At 32.2% G+C, this 21,477-nt stretch overlaps 2 protein-coding genes across 2 annotated transcripts in view; one reads left to right on the forward strand and one right to left on the reverse strand.

The window, feature by feature from the left end:
• septin10 (septin 10) overlaps positions 1-4,044 on the reverse strand; it is a 46,099-nt gene extending 42,055 nt beyond the window's left edge. The window contains exon 1 of the mRNA XM_061971745.1: positions 3,881-4,044. Within this exon, the coding sequence (XP_061827729.1) occupies positions 3,881-3,910 (30 nt within the window). The 5' untranslated portion in view covers positions 3,911-4,044. The remainder of the gene's footprint in view (positions 1-3,880) is intronic.
• Positions 4,045-7,203: 3,159 nt separating this feature from the next.
• sowahca (sosondowah ankyrin repeat domain family Ca) lies at positions 7,204-20,569 on the forward strand. Its single transcript, XM_061970636.1, has 4 exons — positions 7,204-7,657; positions 16,138-16,499; positions 18,860-19,249; positions 19,315-20,569. Exons 1-4 carry the CDS (start codon positions 7,324-7,326, stop codon positions 19,786-19,788), a joined length of 1,560 nt encoding a protein of 519 aa, XP_061826620.1. The 5' UTR covers positions 7,204-7,323; the 3' UTR covers positions 19,789-20,569.
• The last annotated feature ends 908 nt before the right edge of the window (positions 20,570-21,477 follow it).

Below are 21,477 nucleotides of genomic sequence, written 5' to 3' on the forward strand. Positions count from 1 at the left end.
TTTTAAAATCTTACTTATATTATTACATATATTTACATTACCTTATAAACATGGTATAGTTTTTATGGGTTATTTCTGCAGTTTAAAGGCATAATGTTGACAAAAGCTCTGAGTCTGTCTGCATAAATATGTTATAAAGTAAATTATTGCATATTGTTCTAATGTGTTGAGACAATAATATGTTGATTGACAGTCTAAAAGTAACTTGTCTTCAGTCACTCCTTGTTTTCGCAGTTCTATTCATTTGTATGTATAAAATACAAAATTGGAAGTAATGGCAGCCTTAAATAAGTCGATAATTGATAACATATTTTTTTAAATACTTAAATCTCTTGATCAACTTCAGATCTATCTGTCGATACAAAGTATATTTTTTGATGTTTTATGCTCTTTTTGGTTAAAAAAAGAAACTCTGTTTTTTTTGGCAAAAACACAAAATATGCAATATTTTCCACCAAAAATATTTCAAAGTGGAATATTTGATGTGAATTAATGGGAGCCTTGAATGTGTCAATAATTCATAACATTGATTGTAATTGATTATTATTTTTGGAGCAATGACAGTTTAAAGAAAAAAAATTCCACTAAAATTCTTCGGGACCCAAAAGGGTACCACTCATAAAAGTATTTTTTTTAATGCTTAAATCTCTTGATCAACTTCAGATCTATTTGTTGATATAAAGTATATTTTTTAATGTGTTATGCCCTTTTTGGTTAAAAAAGAAACTGTGTTGTTTGGCAAAAATACAAAATATGCAATATTTTCCACCCAAAAATTTTTTTTAAATTACTTATTTTTAACACTTATGAGTGGGACCCTTTTGGATGCCCAATAATTTTAGTCGGATTTTTTTTTTTTTTAACTGTCATTGCTCCAAAAATAATGAAATAAAATCTATGTTGCATATTGTTCTAATGTGTTGAGACAAGAATATGTTGATTGAGAGTCTAAAAGTAACTTGTCTTCAGTCACTCCTTGTTTTCGCAGTTCTATTCATTTGTATGTATAAAATACAAAATTGGAAGTAATGGCAGTCTTTAAGTCGATAATTGATAACATATTTTTTTAAATACTTAAATCTCTTGATCAACTTCAGATCTATCTGTCGATACAAAGTATATTTTTTGATGTTTTATGCTCTTTTTGGTTAAAAAAATAAACTCTGTTTTTTTGGCAAAAACACAAAATATGAAATATTTTCCACCAAAAATATTTCAAAGTGGAATATTTGATGTGAATTAATGGGAGCCTTGAATATGTCAATAATTCATAACATTGATTTTAATTGATTATTATTTTTGGAGCAATGACAGTTTAAAGAAAAAAAATTCCACTGAAATTCTTCGGGACCCAAAAGGGTACCACTCATAAAAGTATTTTTTTTAATGCTTAAATCTCTTGATCAACTTCAGATCTATTTGTTGATATAAAGTATATTTTTTAATGTTTTATGCCCTTTTTGGTTAAAAAAGAAACCTTGTTGTTTGGCAAAAATACAAAATATGCAATATTTTCCACCCAAAAAAAATTCAAAATTACTTATTTTTAACACTTTTATGAGTGGGGCCCTTTTGGATGCCCAATAATTTTAGTCTGATTTTTTTTTTAACTGTCATTGCTCCAAAAATAATGAAATAAAATCAATGTTGCATATTGTTCTAATGTGTTGAGACAAGAATATGTTGATTGAGAGTCTAAAAGTAACTTGTCTTCAGTCACTCCTTGTTTTCGCAGTTCTATTCATTTGTATGTATAAAATACAAAATTGGAAGTAATGGCAGCCTTTAAGTCGATAATTGATAACATATTTTTTTAAATACTTAAATCTCTCGATCAACTTCAGATCTATGTCGATACAAAGTATATTTTTTTATGTTTTATGCTCTTTTTGGTTAAAAAAAATAAACTCTGTTTTTTTGGCAAAAACACAAAATATGCAATATTTTCCACCAAAAATATTTCAAAGTGGAATATTTGATGTGAATTAATGGGAGCCTTGAATATGTCAATAATTCATAACATTGATTTTAATTGATTATTATTTTTGGAGCAATGACAGTTTAAAGAAAAAATATTCCACTAAAATTCTTCGGGACCCAAAAGGGTACCACTCATAAAAGTATTTTTTTTAATGCTTAAATCTCTTGATCAACTTCAGATCTATTTGTTGATATAAAGTATATTTTTTAATGTTTTATGCCCTTTTTGGTTAAAAAAGAAACCTTGTTGTTTGGCAAAAATACAAAATATGCAATATTTTCCACCCAAAAAAAATTCAAAATTACTTATTTTTAACACTTTTATGAGTGGGGCCCTTTTGGATGCCCAATAATTTTAGTCTGATTTTTTTTTTTTAACTGTCATTGCTCCAAAAATAATGAAATAAAATCTATGTTGCATATTGTTCTAATGTGTTGAGACAAGAATATGTTGATTGAGAGTCTAAAAGTAACTTGTCTTCAGTCACTCCTTGTTTTCGCAGTTCTATTCATTTGTATGTATAAAATACCAAATTGGAAGTAATGGCAGCCTTTAAGTCGATAATTGATAACATATTTTTTTAAATACTTAAATCTCTCGATCAACTTCAGATCTATGTCGATACAAAGTATATTTTTTTATGTTTTATGCTCTTTTTGGTTAAAAAAAGAAACTCTGTTTTTTTTGGCAAAAACACAAAATATGCAATATTTTCCACCAAAAATATTTCAAAGTGGAATATTTGATGTGAATTAATGGGAGCCTTGAATATGTCAATAATTCATAACATTGATTTTAATTGATTATTATTTATGGAGCAATGACAGTTTAAAGAAAAAAAATTCCACTAAAATTCTTCGGGACCCAAAAGGGTACCACTCATAAAAGTATTTTTTTTAATGCTTAAATCTCTTGATCAACTTCAGATCTATTTGTTGATATAAAGTATATTTTTTAATGTTTTATGCCCTTTTTGGTTAAAAAAGAAACCGTGTTGTTTGGCAAAAATACAAAATATGCAATATTTTCCATCCCAAAAAAATTAAAAATTACTTATTTTTAACACTTTTATGAGTGGGACCCTTTTGGATGCCCAATAATTTTAGTCAGATTTTTTTTTTAACGGTCATTGCTCCAAAAATAATGAAATAAAATCAATGTTGCATATTGTTCTAATGTGTTGAGACAAGAATATGTTGATTGACAGTCTAAAAGTAACTTGTCTTCAGTCACTCCTTGTTTCCACAGTTCTATTCATTGTTATGTATGAAATACAAAATTGGGAAGTGCGATTGCATCTTTGCAGAGTAAAATCGCAGTTAGGTTTCTTCTCAAAATGGTGCAGATTTACTGTGGGAATAATCTACTACTAGTAATTGCAACAATAGCCTACTTTATTATCCTGGATGGAAAAACAATTCATACAAATGTAATTTAATTAACCCATTTTAGGTGACCTACTTCTACATTTGTGCAAAAAACAATGGCAACTACTGAGCTGTAGAAGAAAAAATATTTTAAACTGGTATTTATAGCACAGGGACAAGCGGTAGAAAATGGATGGATGGATTTTTAGCACATTGTTTGTGTTTTTGCTGACTTCCAAGCCAGTTTGATGACGTCATGCTTCAGACAGCTAACGCCCCTCTGACTATACACGTTTAATTGAACGGAAACACATTTTAAAATCCATTTAGACGCAAATGAGCATGGTTATTGTTGACATTATTACACTTGGCAAACTCGTTAAGATTGTAGGAAGTGAATTTACACGAGCGTGTTGAGTTTTAAGGGAGAAGTTATGCTAGCTTAGTAGCAAACTTCATTGTCGCCTCAGACACTCCCTTGCCCGAACACAAATGTCATAAAAGTTCACCACAAACACAGAAAAATACAAACCGGTTGCCGAGCAACATCGGGTGAAGACATGCTTTTCGACGAAATGTACAATTCCCGGTAGAGTAAAGACTAATTAAAGCAACAGTTAAAGTGAAATTTTCTTCCCGAAGATTCCCGAGTGAGACCGCCTCGTCGTGGACGGACGAAACCATTTAAGGAGAAGGGATTTAGCTTTAGTATTTTCCTTATGAATCTTGTTCAGATTACACATAATAATATTTGTACTTTAATATGACCATTAGCAAATATTTGTATTCTTTAAAAGAACAACTAAGATGCCGATATGCTGAATATATAAATTGTTACAAGCGTTTTTTGTTTTTTTAAAGCGCCCCTCGTCGTTAGAAGTTGGTACAGTCTACTGTCGCATTCAGGGTACTGAAAGTGAGTGGGACTTTGTAGAACACACAGGTCTGAAAAGACGTGACATTGTTACACGTATTTCACTAACATTATGTTGGGGATGATCGCCTTTTTTTGACCATTTTTACAGCAGTAATACAAAAAAATGGGATAACAGAGCAAACAGGTGAAATGTAATGAGAAAAAGTTGCAAAGATTACTGTAAAAACACAACAGGCTTGTTTTTGGCATTGCTCAAAAAATAATAATGAATCAAAATCAATGTTATGAATTATTGACCTATTTAAGGCTGCAATTAAATCAAACATTCCAATATGAAATATTTGTGGAGCAAAATATTACATATTTTGTGTATTTGTCATATAAAATAGTTTTTGTTGACAAAAAACAAAACAAATTAAAAAAAAATTTTTTTATAAAAATGTATAATTGACGGGTATATTTGCATTAAGTTGATATGAAGTGTTGAAAGTTAAAAAAAAAAAATGTTAACTTATTTTTAACACTTTTATGAGTGGGACTCTTTGTATGCCCAATAATTTTTATATATATATTTTTTGAACTAAAATAATAATAAAATAAAATCAATGTTTTTATGAATTATTGGCATATTTAAGGTTCCAATTACGTCACATAAAATATTCCATTTGGGGAAAGTTGTTCATTTTTTTGGTGGTTTTGGGCTTAAAAACATTAAGATACATGTTTTTAAAAAATCTTATTTGTATTATTACATACTATACCGGTAATTACATTACTAATACGGTACAGTTTTTATGGGTTATTTCTGCAGTTTTAAAGCATAATGTTGACAAAAGCTCTGAGTCTGTCTCCATAAATATGTTTTAAAGTAAATTATTGCATATTGTTCTAATGTGTTGAGACAAGAATATGTTGATTGGCAGTCTAAAAGTAACTTGTTTTCAGTCTGTTTTCGCAGTTCTATTCATTTGTATGTATAAAATACAAAATTGGAAGAAATGGCAGCTTTAAATAAGTCAATAATTGATAACATATTTAAAAAAATACTTAAATCTCTTGATCAACTGTCGATACAAAGTATATTTTTTTATGTGTTATGCTCTTTTTGGTTAAAAAAAGAAACTCTGTTTTTTTTTTTGGCAAAAACACAAAATACGCAATATTTTCCACCAAAAATATTTCAAAGTGGAATATTTGATGTGAAGTAATGGGACCCTTGAATATGTCATTAATTCATAACATTGATTGACCTATTTAAGGCTCCAATTAAATCAAACATTCCAATATGAAACATTTTTTGAGCAAAATATTGCATATTTTGTGTCTTTGCCATATAAAAGTTTTTTGGACAAAAAAAAAACATAACACAAATTAAAAAACAAAAAAATTATAAAAATGTATAATTGACGGATAGATTTGCATTAAGTTGATCTTAAGTGTTGAAAATAAAAAATAAATTAAAAAAAGTGTGACTTGTTTTTAACACTTTTATGAGTGAGACCCTTTTGGATGCCCAATAATTTTAGTCTGATTTTATTTATTTTTATTTTTTTTAACTGTCATTGCTCCAAAAATAATAATGAAATAAATGTTGTTATGAATTATTAGCATATTTAAGGATCCAATTACTTCACATAAAATATTCCACTTGGGGAAAGTTGTTAATTTTTTTTGGGTGGTTTCGGGCTTAAATACATTAAGATGCATGTTTTAAAACAATCTTATTTGTAAATATTATAAATATATTAACACTATAATTAAATACAACACGGTATATTTTTTATGGGTTATTTCTGCAGTTTAAAAGCATAATGTCGACAAAAACTCTTAGTCTGTCTCCATAAATATGTTTTAAAGTAAATGATTGCATTATGTTCTAATGTGTGGCACATTGAGACAAGAATATGTTGAAAAGTCTTCCTTCACTCCTTATTTTCACAGTTCTATTCATTTGTAAAATTGGAAGTAATGGGAGCCTTTAATATGTCCATAATTTGATTCATTATTATGTTTTGAGCAATGACAGTTTAAAGAAAAAAAATCCACTAAAAATAAAAAGGGTCCCACTCATAAAAGTAGTAAAATAAGTCTTTTTTTTAATGCTTAAATCTCTTCATCAACTTCAGATCTATCTGTCGATATAAAGTATATTTTTCTATGTTGTATGCCCTTTTTGGTTAAAAATACAAGCGGTTTTTTGTGGGGGTTTTTAAAGCGTTCCTCGTCGTTAGAAGTTGGTACAGTCCACTGTCGCGTTCAGGGTACTCAAATTGAGTGGGACTTTTTTTAGAACACACAGGTCGACGTACAGAATTGGACCCCGTGAGAAGACGTGATATTCATCCGTCCATCCATTTTTCTACCGCTTGTCCCTTTTGACATTGTTACACGCATTTCACTATTATGTTGGGGATGATCGGATTTTTTTGGGACCATTTTTAAGACATTTGTTCGCTAAAAAACGGTAAAAACAACACATTCTACCACCTACATCCAAACACGAAATATATAAGTTTATTTTCCTGCTTCTAATGATTACACAAACATACAAGATGATATACACGTGTGACGTAATTACCGTTAGCGTTATACAAAGAGTTCAAATGGTTGACGTAGTCGGGAAAAGCTGAATTTACGTGAAGTTCATGAGTGCAGCACGATGACGCGCGATTAGTTGCGAGGTGTGCCCCCTGCTGGCCATCGCTATACACTGATTACCAGCGATGGGAAGTTCAGCTCCTTTTGAGAGCTGTCCTTTTTAACTCGATTTGTTGAAGAGAGTCAGCTCTCTTGGCTACCACACTCTCAGGACTGTTAGTTTGTGTAAACACTCTCTTCCTACTATTTTAAATGTATAAAAGGACGAACACGTGTTTTTAATAATCAAGGTTCCCTCTCCCAATGGTGATTTTAAAGATCCAGTCGTAAGAGCCGCTTCACTCGCGAACGACCCATCCCTTACTGATTACGCCCATGGAGGACAGCAGCTGAGGATGAAGATGCTGTCATGGGCTTGTGACAGCAAAATGACAAACAAATAATTTGTAAACGTTCCGGCGTCATGTGATTCATTTATTCGGTTGTCAGAAGAGATATCGATGGCGTCCCGGTGCACGCTTGAGGCCGTGCGGGAGTTCCTCACGGAGCGGGGAGGGAGGGTCCGCCAGACCGAGCTCACCGATCACTTCGCGGCCACGGCGGCGGACGGAGGCGAGGCGGACCTGAGGCGCATCGTGGACGCGCTCGGCGTCGTGGGAGCGGAAGGCGGCGTGGAATTTGTCAGTCTCAACGTTGATCGCAGCGAACCGTCGCCGCCGGCCGTGCGCGCGCACGCCGAGGGCATCGATCACGCCGCGTGCAACGGGCACGCGCACCAGACACCGGACAACAACACCCGAGTCGACCGCAACCGTGACAACGGACCGCAAACAGGTGCGTGGTTTTTTTTAATGATTTTTTATTGATGTTTGCGCATACGTCATGAGCACAGGTGTCAGGAAATATATCATGTACAATCTATGTGCTAATATGTGCAATATAGACAATATATGCAAATATGTACAGTATATGCAAATATGTACAGTATAAACAATATATGCAAATATGTACAATATAAAAATGATATGCACATATGTACAATATATATACAATATGTGCTAATATGTACAATATATGTTAATATGTACAATATATGTACAATATAGACAATATATGCAAATATGTACAATTTAGACAATATATGCAAATATGTACAAATATATGCAAATATGTACAAATATATGCTAATATGTACAATAAATGCTAATATGTACAATGTAGACATTATATGCAAATATGTACAATATATGCAAATATGTACAACATATGCTAAGATGCACAATATATACAATATATGCAAATATGTACAATATAGGCTAATATGTACAATATAGACAATATATGCAAATAGGAACAAATACAGACACCATATGCAAATATGTACAATATATGCTAATATGTACAATATAGACAATATATGCAAATATGTAGAATATATGCAAATATGTACAAATATATGCTAATATGTGCAATAAATGCTAATATGTACAATGTAGACATTATATGCAAATATGTACGATATAGACAATATATGCAAATATGTACAACATATGCTAATATGCACATTATATACAATATATGCAAATATGTACAATATATGCTAATATGTACAACATAGACAATATATGCAAATATGTACAATACAAACAGTATATGCAAATGTGTACAATATATGTTAATATGTACAATATAGGCTAATATGTACAATAAATACATTATATGTAAATATGTACAATATATGCTAATATGTAAAATATAGACAATATATGCAAATATGTACAATTTAGACAATATATGCAAATATGTACAAATATATGCAAATATGTACAAATATATGCTAATATGTACAATAAATGCTAATATGTACAATGTAGACATTATATGCAAATATGTACAATATATGCAAATATGTACAACATATGCTAATATGCACAATATATACAATATATGCAAATATGTACAATATAGGCTAATATGTACAATATAGACAATATATGCATATATGAACAAATACAGACACCATATGCAAATATGTACAATATATGCTAATATGTACAATATAGACAATATATGCAAATATGTAGAATATATGCAAATATGTACAAATATATGCTAATATGTACAATAAATGCTATTATGTACAATGTAGACATTATATGCAAATATGTACAATATAGACAATATATGCAAATATGTACAACATATGCTAATATGCACATTATATACAATATATGCAAATATGTACAATATATGCTAATATGTACAACATAGACAATATATGCAAATATGTACAATACAAACAGTATATGCAAATGTGTACAATGTATGCAAATATGTACAAATATATGCTAATATGTACAATAAATGCGAATATGTAAAATGTAGACATTATATGCAAATATGTACAATATAGACAATATATGCAAATATGTACAACATATGCTAATATGCACAATATATACAATATATGCAAATGTGTGCAATATATGCTAAAATGTACAATATAGACAATATATGCAAATATGTACAATACAAACAGTATATGCAAATGTGTACAATATATGTTAATATGTACAATATAGGCTAATATGTACAATAAATACATTATATGTAAATATGTACAATATATGCTAATATGTACAATATAGACAATATATGCAAATATGTAGAATGTATGCAAATATGTACACATATATGCTAATATGTACAATAAATGCTAATATGTACAATGTAGACATTATATGCAAATATGTACAATATAGACAATATATGCAAATATGTACAATTTAGACAATATATGCAAATATGTACAAATATATGCTAATATGTACTATAAATGCTATTATGTACAATGTAGACATTATATGCAAATATGTACAATATAGACAATATATGCAAATATGTACAACATATGCTAATATGCACATTATATACAATATATGCAAATGTGTACAATATATGCTAATATGTACAACATAGACAATATATGCAAATATGTACAATACAAACAGTATATGCAAATGTGTACAATATATGCAAATATGTACAAATATATGCTAATATGTACAATAAATGCTAATATGTAAAATGTAGCCATTATATGCAAATATGTACAATATAGACAATATATGCAAATATGTACAACATATGCTAATATGCACAATATATACAATATATGCAAATATGTGCAATATATGCTAAAATGTACAATATAGACAATATATGCAAATATGTACAATACAAACAGTATATGCAAATGTGTACAATATATGTTAATATGTACAATATAGGCTAATATGTACAATAAATACATTATATGTAAATATGTACAATATATGCTAATATGTACAATATAGACAATATATGCAAATATGTAGAATGTATGCAAATATGTACACATATATGCTAATATGTACAATAAATGCTAATATGTACAATGTAGACATTATATGCAAATATGTACAATATAGACAATATATGCAAATATGTACAATTTAGACAATATATGCAAATATGTACAAATATATGCTAATATGTACAATAAATGCTAATGTGTACAATGTAGACATGATATGCAAATATGTACAATATAGACAATATATGCAAATATGTACAATCTATGTGCTAATATGTACAATATATACAATATATGCAAATATGTACAATATATGCAAATATGTACAGTATAAACAATATATGCAAATATGTACAATATAAAAATGATATGCACATATGTACAATATATATACAATATGTGCTAATATGTACAATATATGTTAATATGTACAATATATGCTAATATGTACAATATAGACAATATATGCAAATATGTACAATTTAGACAATATATGCAAATATGTACAAATATATGCAAATATGTACAAATATATGCTAATATGTACAATAAATGCTAATATGTACAATGTAGACATTATATGCAAATATGTACAATATATGCAAATATGTACAACATATGCTAAGATGCACAATATATACAATATATGCAAATATGTACAATATAGGCTAATATGTACAATATAGACAATATATGCAAATAGGAACAAATACAGACACCATATGCAAATATGTACAATATATGCTAATATGTACAATATAGACAATATATGCAAATATGTAGAATATATGCAAATATGTACAAATATATGCTAATATGTACAATAAATGCTATTATGTACAATGTAGACATTATATGCAAATATGTACAATATAGACAATATATGCAAATATGTACAACATATGCTAATATGCACATTATATACAATATATGCAAATATGTACAATATATGCTAATATGTACAACATAGACAATATATGCAAATATGTACAATACAAACAGTATATGCAAATGTGTACAATATATGCAAATATGTACAAATATATGCTAATATGTACAATAAATGCTAATATGTAAAATGTAGACATTATATGCAAATATGTACAATATAGACAATATATGCAAATATGTACAACATATGCTAATATGCACAATATGTACAATATATGCAAATATGTGCAATATATGCTAAAATGTACAATATAGACAATATATGCAAATATGTACAATACAAACAGTATATGCAAATGTGTACAATATATGTTAATATGTACAATATAGGCTAATGTGTACAATAAATACATTATATGTAAATATGTACAATATATGCTAATATGTACAATATAGACAATATATGCAAATATGTAGAATGTATGCAAATATGTACACATATATGCTAATATGTACAATAAATGCTAATATGTACAATGTAGACATTATATGCAAATATGTACAATATAGACAATATATGCAAATATGTACAATTTAGACAATATATGCAAATATGTACAAATATATGCTAATATGTACAATAAATGCTAATGTGTACAATGTAGACATATGCAAATATGTACAATATAGACAATATATGCAAATATGTACAACATATGCTAATATGTACAATATATACAATATATGCAAATATGCACAATATATGCTAATATGTACAATTTGTACAATATATGCAAATATGTACAATACAAACAGTATATGCAAATGTGTACAATATATGCAAATATGTACAATATTTGCAAATATGTACAATATAGGCTAATATGTACAATAAATGCATTATATGCAAATATGTACAATATATGCTAATATGTACAATATAGACAATATATGCAAATATGAACAAATATAGACATCATATGCAAATATGAACAAATATAGACATCATATGCAAATATGTACAATATATGCTAATATGTACAATATAGACATCGTATGCAAATATGTACAATATATGAAAATATGGACAATGTATGCACATATTTACAAATGTATGCTTATACAGACAATATATGCAACACATACGTGCAAAATAGACAATATATGCAAAATATGTATAAACATATGCTAATATACACAATATATGCACATATGTACAATATAGACAATATATGCACATATGTACAATATAAAAATGATATGCAGATATGTATAATATAAACAATATATGCAAATATGTACAATATAGACTACATATGTAAATAAGTACACTATATGTGCATAATAGACAATATATGCAAATGTGTGCAATATTTACAATATGTACAATATATGCAAATATGGACAATATCGACAATATATGCAAAAATGTACAATATCGACAATATATTTAAATATGTACAATATTGACAATGTATGCAAATATGTACAATATCGACAATATATTTAAATATGTACAATATTGACAATTTACTGTATGTAAATATGTACAATTAGACAAAATATGTACAATATCGACAATATATATACAAATATGCAAAATATATGCAAATTTGTGCAATATATACAATATATGCAAATATGTACAGTATAGACAATATATGCAAATATGTACAATATAAACAATTTCTGCAAACATGTACAATATAAACATATGCAAACATGTACAATATATGCTATATATGCAAATATGTACAATATAGACAATATATGCAAATATGTAAAAAATATATGCAAATATGTACAATATAGAATATAAATGCAAATATGTAAAAAGATATGCAAATATGTACAATATAGACAATATATGCATATATGTACAAATATACGCGAATGTCGACAATAGACACAAACATGTACATTATAGACAACATATGCACATATGTTCAAATATATGATAATACAGAAAATATATTTAGCAAATATGTACAATATAAACAAAATATGCATATATGTACAATATTTGCTATATATGCAAGTATGTACAATATAGACAATATATGCAAATATGTACAAATATATTTAAATATGTACAATATAGACAATATATGCAAATATGTACAAATATATGCAAATATGTAGAATATAGACAATATATGCATATATGTACAATATAGACAATATATGCAAATATGTACAAATATACACCAATGTCGACAATATACACAAATATGTACATAGACAACATTTGCACATATGTTCAAATATATGCTAATACAGGAAATATATTTAGCAAATATGTACAATATAGACAATATATGCACTTATGTACAAACATTTGCTAATACAGACAATATATGCTAATATGTACAATATAGACAATATATACAAATATGTACAGATATGCAATTATGTACAATATAGACAATATATGCAAATATGTGCAATAATAGACAATATATGCAAATATGAACAATATATGCAAATAGGTACAATGTGGACAATATATTCAAATATGTACAATATAGACAATATATGCAAATATGTACAAATATATGCTAATATAGACAATATATGCAGCAAATATGTAGAATGACCTGTGTGAATGACAACATTCATACACATGTCTCTAAACATTTTGGGTTAAATACCCTAAATATGGTGCGGGAATAGGAAAGTTTGGCTGGTAAGGTTGCAGACGACCTCAACCACCTCAGGTTGAACCTGAGATGTAGATTATCTGTGGATAGAAAGTTTTTTTCTTTGTTTTACGCCATTTTTTGTTAAATAAAAACACTTTTCGTGGCAAAAACACAAAATATGCAATATCCCCCCCCCCCCCCCCCCCCCCCCAAAAAAAAAATGTTTAAAATGTAATGTTTGTTGTGAAGTAACTGAAGCCTGGGTCAATAATTCATAACAACATTGATTTTAATGTATTATTATTTTTTTGAGCAATGACAGTTTAAAAAAAAAAATCCCACAAAATGTATTCAGGACCCAAAAGGGTCCCACTCATAAAAGTGGTAAAAATAAGTATATTTTTTTAATACTTAAATCTCTTGATCAACTTCAGATCTATCTGTCGATGCAAAGTATATTTTTTAATGTTTTATGCTCTATTTGGTTAAAAAAGAAACCCTGTTTTTGGGGCAAAAACACCAAATTAGCAATATTTTCCACCAAAAATATATTTAAGTGGAATATTTGATGTGAAGTAATGGGAGCCTTTAATATGTCATGAATTCATAACATTGATTTTAATTCATTATTATTTTTGGAGCAATGACAGTTTGAAAAATACCCACTAAAATTATTCGGGACCCAAAAGGGTCCACTCATAAAAGTGGTAAAAATAAGTATTTTTTTAATGCTCAAAATTTCCAAATCAACTTCAGATTTATTTGTCGATAAAAAGTATATATTTTTGAATGTTTTATGCCCTTTTTTTTTTTTTTTTTTGCAAAAACACAAAATATGCAATATTTTCCATCAAAAATATTTCAAAGTGGAATATTTGATGTGAAGTAATGGGAGCCTTGAGTATGTCAATAATTCATAACATTAATTTGAATTCATTATTATTTTTGGAGCAATGACAGTTTAAAGAAAAAAAATCCCACTAACACTCTTTGGGACCCAAAAGGGTCCCACTCGTAAAAGTGGTAAAAATAAGTATTTTTTTAAATACTTAAATCTCTTGATCAACTTCAGATCTATCTGTCGATACAAAGTATATATTTTTTTATGTTTTATGCTCTTTTTGGTTTAAAAAAAACCCTGTTTTTTTTTTTTTTGCAAAAACACAAAATACGCAATATTTTCCACCAAAAATATTTAAAAGTGGAATTTTTGATGTGAATTAATGGGAGCCTTGAATATGTCAATAATTCATAACATTGGTTTTGATTCATTATTATTTTTGGAGCAATGACAGTTTAAAGAAAAAAAAATCCCACTAACATTCTTCGGGACCCAAAAGGGTCCCACTCATAAAAGTGGTAAAAATAAGTATTTTTCTAATACTTAAATCTCTTGATCAACTTCAGATCTATCTGTCGATACAAAGAATATATTTTTTATGTTTTATGCTCTTTTTGGTTTAAAAAAAAAACCCTGTTTTTTTTTTTTTTTTGCAAAAACACAAAATACGCAATCTTTTCCACCAAAAATATTTAAAAGTGGAATTTTTGATGTGAATTAATGGGAGCCTTGAATATGTCAATAATTCATAACATTGGTTTTGATTCATTATTATTTTTGGAGCAATGACAGTTTAAAGAAAAAAAAACCCACTAACATTCTTCGGGACCCAAAAGGGTCCCACTCATAAAAGTGGTAAAAATAAGTATTTTTTTAATACTTAAATCTCTTGATAAACTTCAGTTCTATTTGTCGATATAAAGTATATTTTTTAATGTTTTATGCCCTTTTTGGTTAAAAAAGAAACCCTGTTTTTTGGGCAAAAACACAAAATATGCAATATTTTCCACCAAAAATATTTAAAAGTGGAATTTTTGATGTGAATTAATGGGAGCCTTGAATATGTCAATAATTCATAACATTGGTTTTGATTCATTATTATTTTTGGAGCAATGACAGTTTAAAGAAAAAAAACCCCACTAACATTCTTCGGGACCCAAAAGGGTGCCACTCATAAAAGTGGTAAAAATAAGTATTTTTTTAATACTTAAATCTCTTGATCAACTTCAGATCTATTTGTCGATATAAAGTATATTTTTTAATGTTTTATGCCCTTTTTGGTTAAAAAAGAAACCCTGTTTTTTTGCAAAAACACCAAATTAGCAATATTTTCCACCAAAAATATTTTTAAGTGGAATATTTGATGTGAAGTAATGAGAGCCTTGAATATGTCAATAATTCATAACATTGATTTTGATTCATTATTATGACAGCAATATCAGTTTTAAAGAAAAAAAACATGGCAGCTTTATGTTATTAGAGTCAACATTGCAACTTTTTCCCGTTACTTTTCACATGTTTGCTCTTTTAGTAAAAGTATGTTTTTGTAAAAGTATTTTTAAAATGTATATGTTTTTTTTTACAGAAGCTTCCAGTCCGCCTGCCTCCAACGTTGATGATGTCATCAGGCCACCTGCAGACCCCGCCCACCTGACCAAGACCATCACTACTTCCCTGGGAGCAGGTGAGGTGAAGCTGAGAGAGAGGAGGAGGCGAGAGTCCGCCCCGGTTATCGGGGTGCCGGACCCGGACCACCACGCTACAGGCTCCCACGGACAACAAGTCCGAGGAGCCCGCCGAGTGTCCAGAGGGTCCCAGCGAGCCATGCTGACCAGCTGCCTGTCTGAGGACAGCTCCATGGAGGGTCTGGACCTCCGGCTGGACGTCAACACCCCCAAGGGGAGTCGCAGGAACTTCATCGAGCTGATGATGAATAGTTCTCCTCAGGTCAGATGTTGTTCGTAACACATGTAAGACACCGAGAATATAAGACACTATTGTTGTTATTACTTATTATATTATTACTCCTTTCTGAGCTGCCACCTTACCGTGGTAGAGGAGTTTGCGTGTCCCAATGGTCCTAGGAGCTATGTTGTCCGGGGGCTTCTATTTCCCCCTGGTAGGGTCTCCCAAGACAAACAGGTCTGAGGTGAGGGATCAGACAAAGAGCAGCTCGAAGACGTTTTTGCAGATGATGTGGTCCTGATGGCTTCATTTGGCCAGGATCTTCAGCTCTCACTGGCTCGGTTCGCAGCCGAGTGTGAAGCGACTTGGATGAGAATCAGCACCTCCAACTCCGAGTCCATGGTTCTTGCCCGGAAAAGGTGCCCAAGGTTGAGGAGTTCAAGTACCTCGGAGTCTGTATGATTAGTGTCAGAGCCTGGTCCGCAATTCCGACTAAGTCGAACCCGTTTCCAGCGAGGGTTGGACTCCGCCAGGGCTGCCCTTTGTCTCTGATTCTGTTTATAACTTTTATGGACAGAGTTTCTAGGCGCAGTCAGGGCGTTGAGGGGATCCGGTTTGGTGGCTGCAGGATTAGGTCTCTGCTTTTTGCAGACTATGTGGTCCTGATGGCTTCATCTGGTTAGGATCTTCAGCTCTCTCTGAATCAGTTCGCAGCCGAGTGTGAAGCGACTGGGATGAGAATCAGCACCTCCAACTCCGAGTCCATGTTTCTCGCCCGGAAAAGGTGCCCCAGGTGGAGAAGTTCAAGTACCTCGGAGTCTGTATGATTAGTGTCAGAGCCTGGTCCGCAATTCCGACTGTAAGTCGGATCCGTTTCCAGCGAGGGTTGGACTCCGCCAGGGCTTCCCTTTGTCTCTGATTCTGTTTATAACTTTTATGGAGAGAGTTTCTAGGCGCAGTCAGGGCGTTGAGAGGATCCGGTTTGGTGGCTGCAGGATTAGGTCTCTGCTTTTTGCAGACTATGTGGTCCTGCTGCGTTCATCTGGCCAGAATCTTTAACTCTCACTGGATCGGTTCGCAGACGAGTGTGAAGCGACTGGGATGAGAATCAGCACCTCCAAGTCCGAGTCCATGGCTCTCGCCCGGGAAAGGGTGGAGTGCAATCTCAGAGTTGGGGAGGAGATATTGCCCCAGGTAGAGAAGTTCAAAAACCTCAAGAGTCCTGTTAATGAGTGAGGGAAGAGCTTTTATGGACAGAGATTCTAGGCGCAGTCAGGGCGTTGAGGGGATCCAGTTTGGTGGCTGCAGCATTAGGTCTCTGCTTTTCGCAGACTATGCGGTCCTGCTGGCTTCATCTTGCCAGGATCTTTAACTCTCACTGGATCGGTTCGCAGCCGAGTGTGAAGCGACTGGCATGAGAATCTGCACCTCCAAGTCCGAGTCCATGGTTCTCGCTCGGGAAAGGGTGCAGTGCAATCTCAGAGTTGGGGAGGAGATCTTACCCCAGGTGGAGAAGTTCAAATACCTCAGAGTCCTGTTCATGAGTGAGGGAAGAGCGGACCATGAGATCGACAGGCGGATCGGTGCAATGTCTACCTGTATCGATCCGTTGTGGTGAAGAAGGAGCTGAGCCGGAAGGCAAACCTCTCAATTTACCGGTCGATCTACGTTCCTATCCTCACCTATGGTCATGACCTGACTGAGAGGACAAGATCATGGGTACAAAGAGCTAATATGAGTTCGCTCCGTCGGGTGGCGGGTCACTCCCTTAGAGATAGGGTGAGAAGATCTGTCATTCAGGAGGAGCTCAAAGTAAAGCCGCTGCTCCTCCACATCGAAAGGAACCACATGAGTTGGTTTGTGCATCTGGTCAGGACCACCCAAACGCCTCCTTGGGGAGGTGTTTAGGGCACATTCGACCGGTAGGAGACCACGGAGAACACCCAGAACACGTTGGCGAGACCATGTCTCCCAGCTGGCCAGGGAACGTATCGGAATACCCGCGGTAAGAGCTGGACTAAGTGGCTGGGGAAAGGAAAGTCTGGACTTCTCTGCTTAGGCTGCTGACCCTTGGATAAGCGGAATAAGGTGGCTGGGGTTTATATCTTCAAAGCCAAAATACGTCCATTCTCCCTCTTCTGTCTCCACACTGTTTGTGCTTGTAAGTGCTCTGTGTGTGTGCCTCGATTCATATCCCCAGCAATGTTACCGCAGCGTGCCGTCATTTCCAGGAAGAATAAAAAATTCCGCATACCTTTTTTAATTCCCTGGTAGCGTGGTGCTTTATGAGTAGCCTATGTTGTACCAGCCTACTCCATAGCTTGTGTTTGTTAGTCAGTATGAGGACTCTTTAGATGCGGTCTTCATGTCCCCACATTGAGTCTCTCCTCGTCCCTCGGCAGGTGCGCAGGTCCCTCGTCAATCGAGGTCCGCGTCTGCGAGACTCGATGAGGAGCGACGGCGACTCCTCGTCTCTCGTCTCCTCCGCCACCGACGAGGACTGCGCCTCGGTGACCTTGGACCCGCTGGAGCACGAGTGGATGCTGTGCGCCTCGGACGGCCTGTGGGAGAGCCTGCAGCCCCTGCTGGCCGTGGAGGCGGGGCTTGTGGCCAAGAGGGATTTTGTGACGGGCTTCACTTGCATCCACTGGGCGGCCAAGCAGGGCAAGGCCGAGCTCCTCTCGCGGCTGCTGACCTTCGCCAAGGACAACGGCGTGCCCGTCAACGTCAACGCCAGGTCCAGCGCCGGGTACACCCCTCTGCACCTGGCGGCCATGCACGGACACACTCAGGTCAGAAGTAAAGGTAATTTCTAAAAGTGGCAAAGATTAAACATAAGCATGTTTTTGATGACTAGGTGGTACGCGTGCTGATGTCAGACTGGGAGGCGGACCCTGAAGCCAGGGACTACAGCGGCAGGCGAGCCACCCAGTACCTAACCGCGCTCACGCCCGGAAACCCGCAGGAGCGAGGAGCGGCCAAGTCGCCAGGAGCCGAGTCGGACGGCGAGAATACGGGCGGCGGCAGCTGGGGGCGCGGCTGGCGTTTCCCCAAAGTGCTCCAGGGCAGCCTGAACCCGCTGCGTTTCCTCAACTCGCCGGCCGCCGGGGGGACCGCATCCCCGGAGGCGGTAGGTAACGGGAGGACCAAGGGGGCCGGCATGCTGAGGAAGTCGTCTCTGAGCAGGCTGAACGCTCGGCTGCATCGGGGCCGACACAGGGCCCAGATCATACACAGCGCCTCCTTCAGGGACACGGGGGAAGTGTGGGGAGGGGAGGAGCCTCCCGTCAGCCCCGTAAGAACACGACCGCTCTCCAACCTGTTCGGGTGACTGCTCAGATTCATACTTTATTGTACAGCAACACAGCTACATAGTTTACTCACTAGAGCCAAACATTCCCTTTTTCTTTAACTTTATCTACTTTATTTTGACAGAAACATTATTTTTTTTTTCTATTTTAATTTTATCAATTTCCTTGGAAAAACATTCCTTTTCTTTCTTTTTTAATTCTACTTTTTTTTTAGCAAACACATGCATTTTTTTAAGTTATCAAAATTTTGGGGGTAAAAGCAATCTTTTTTTTCTTTTCTTTTTTTCTTTTATCTTTTTTTTAAGAGAAACGTTCATTTTCTTTCTTTTTTTCTTCTTGTATCTTATTTTTAAAGAGAAACATTACTTATTTTTTCCTTTTTTAATTTTCAAAATTTCCTAAGCAAAATATTCCTTTTTTTTTATTCTATCTTTTTTTTTATAGCAAAAACATGACTTTAAAAAGAAAATGTTTTATTAATCTTATCAACATTTTTTTTGGCAAAAACATTCCTTTGTTTTCCCTTTTTAAATTTTACTTTGATCTTTTGTTTTAGGGGAACTATTTCTTTTTTTGTCTTCTTTTGTTTTATTTTATCTTTTTTTGGGAGAAACATAATTTTTTTCTTTTTTAATTCTATCTCCTTTTTTTTCATTTTTTTTAAGCAAAGTCATGACTTGTTTTTTCTTTGTTAATTTTAGCAACATTTTTTGGGCAAAAACATTCCTTTTTTTATTAACAATTTTTTTTTTTTTTTAGGAGAAACATTCATTTTTTATTATTTTTTTTATTTTCTCAATTTCCTAGGCAAACATTTCTTTTTTAAATTCTATCTTTTTTTAGTAAAACCATAACTCTTTTTTTCTTTTTTTCATTTCTAATTTGACAAAAAAAAATTTGGGCAAAAACATTCCTTTGTTTTCCTCTTTTTATTTTAATTTGATTTTTTGTTTTTGGAGAAATATTTCTTTTTTTTGTCTTTTTTTTGTTTTATTTGATCTTTTTTTGTTTTATTTGATCTTTTTTTGGGAGAAATTGTTTTCTTTTTTAACTCTATCTCCTTTTTTTTTAACAAAGTCATGACTTTTTTTTTTTTTTTCATTTTGTAAACATTTTTTGGGCAAAAACATTCTTTTTTTAATATACATTTTTTTTATTTGGTCTTTTTTTTAGGAGAAACATTCCTTTTTTTTATTCTTATTTAATTTTCTCAATTTCCTTGGCAAAACATTCCTTTTTCTGTTTTAATTCTATCTTTTTTTAGTAAAATCATAACTATTTTTTTTTTTCCATTTCTAATTTTACAACATTTTTTTGGGCAAAAACATTCCTTTTTTTCTTTAATTTAATTTTCCAAGCAAAACCATTCCTAATGTAGCGTCCATTTCATTCACTTTAAACAGAAACATTGAAAGCATTTTTTATTCCAGTCCATGAAACATAATTGTTTTCTTTTTTAATTCTATCTCCTTTTTTTTTTTTTTTTTTTTTTTCAGCAAAGTCATGACTTGTTTTTTCTTTTTTAATTTTAGCAACATTTTTTGGGCAAAAACATTCCTTTTTTTATCTATATATTTTTTTTATTTGATCTTTTTTTAGGAGAAACGTTCCTTTTTTATCCTTTTAAAATGTTCTTAATATCCTTGGCAAAACATTTCTTTTTTTAATTCTCCCTTTTAGTAAAATCATAACTTTTTTTAATTTTTTTT

The sequence above is a fragment of the Nerophis lumbriciformis genome, linkage group LG13 (assembly GCF_033978685.3).
Source record: "Nerophis lumbriciformis linkage group LG13, RoL_Nlum_v2.1, whole genome shotgun sequence".
NCBI lineage: Eukaryota > Metazoa > Chordata > Actinopteri > Syngnathiformes > Syngnathidae > Nerophis > Nerophis lumbriciformis.

Bases quoted from the DNA above. Each gene is read 5' to 3' on its own strand.
- sowahca (XM_061970636.1), top strand. From the start codon at position 7,324: ATGGCGTCCCGGTGCACGCTTGAGGCCGTGCGGGAGTTCCTCACGGAG. The intron at 7,658-16,137 runs GTGCGTGGTTTT...TTTTTTTTACAG, and splicing joins TGACAACGGACCGCAAACAG to AAGCTTCCAGTCCGCCTGCC. The intron at 16,500-18,859 runs GTCAGATGTTGT...GTCCCTCGGCAG, and splicing joins TGATGAATAGTTCTCCTCAG to GTGCGCAGGTCCCTCGTCAA.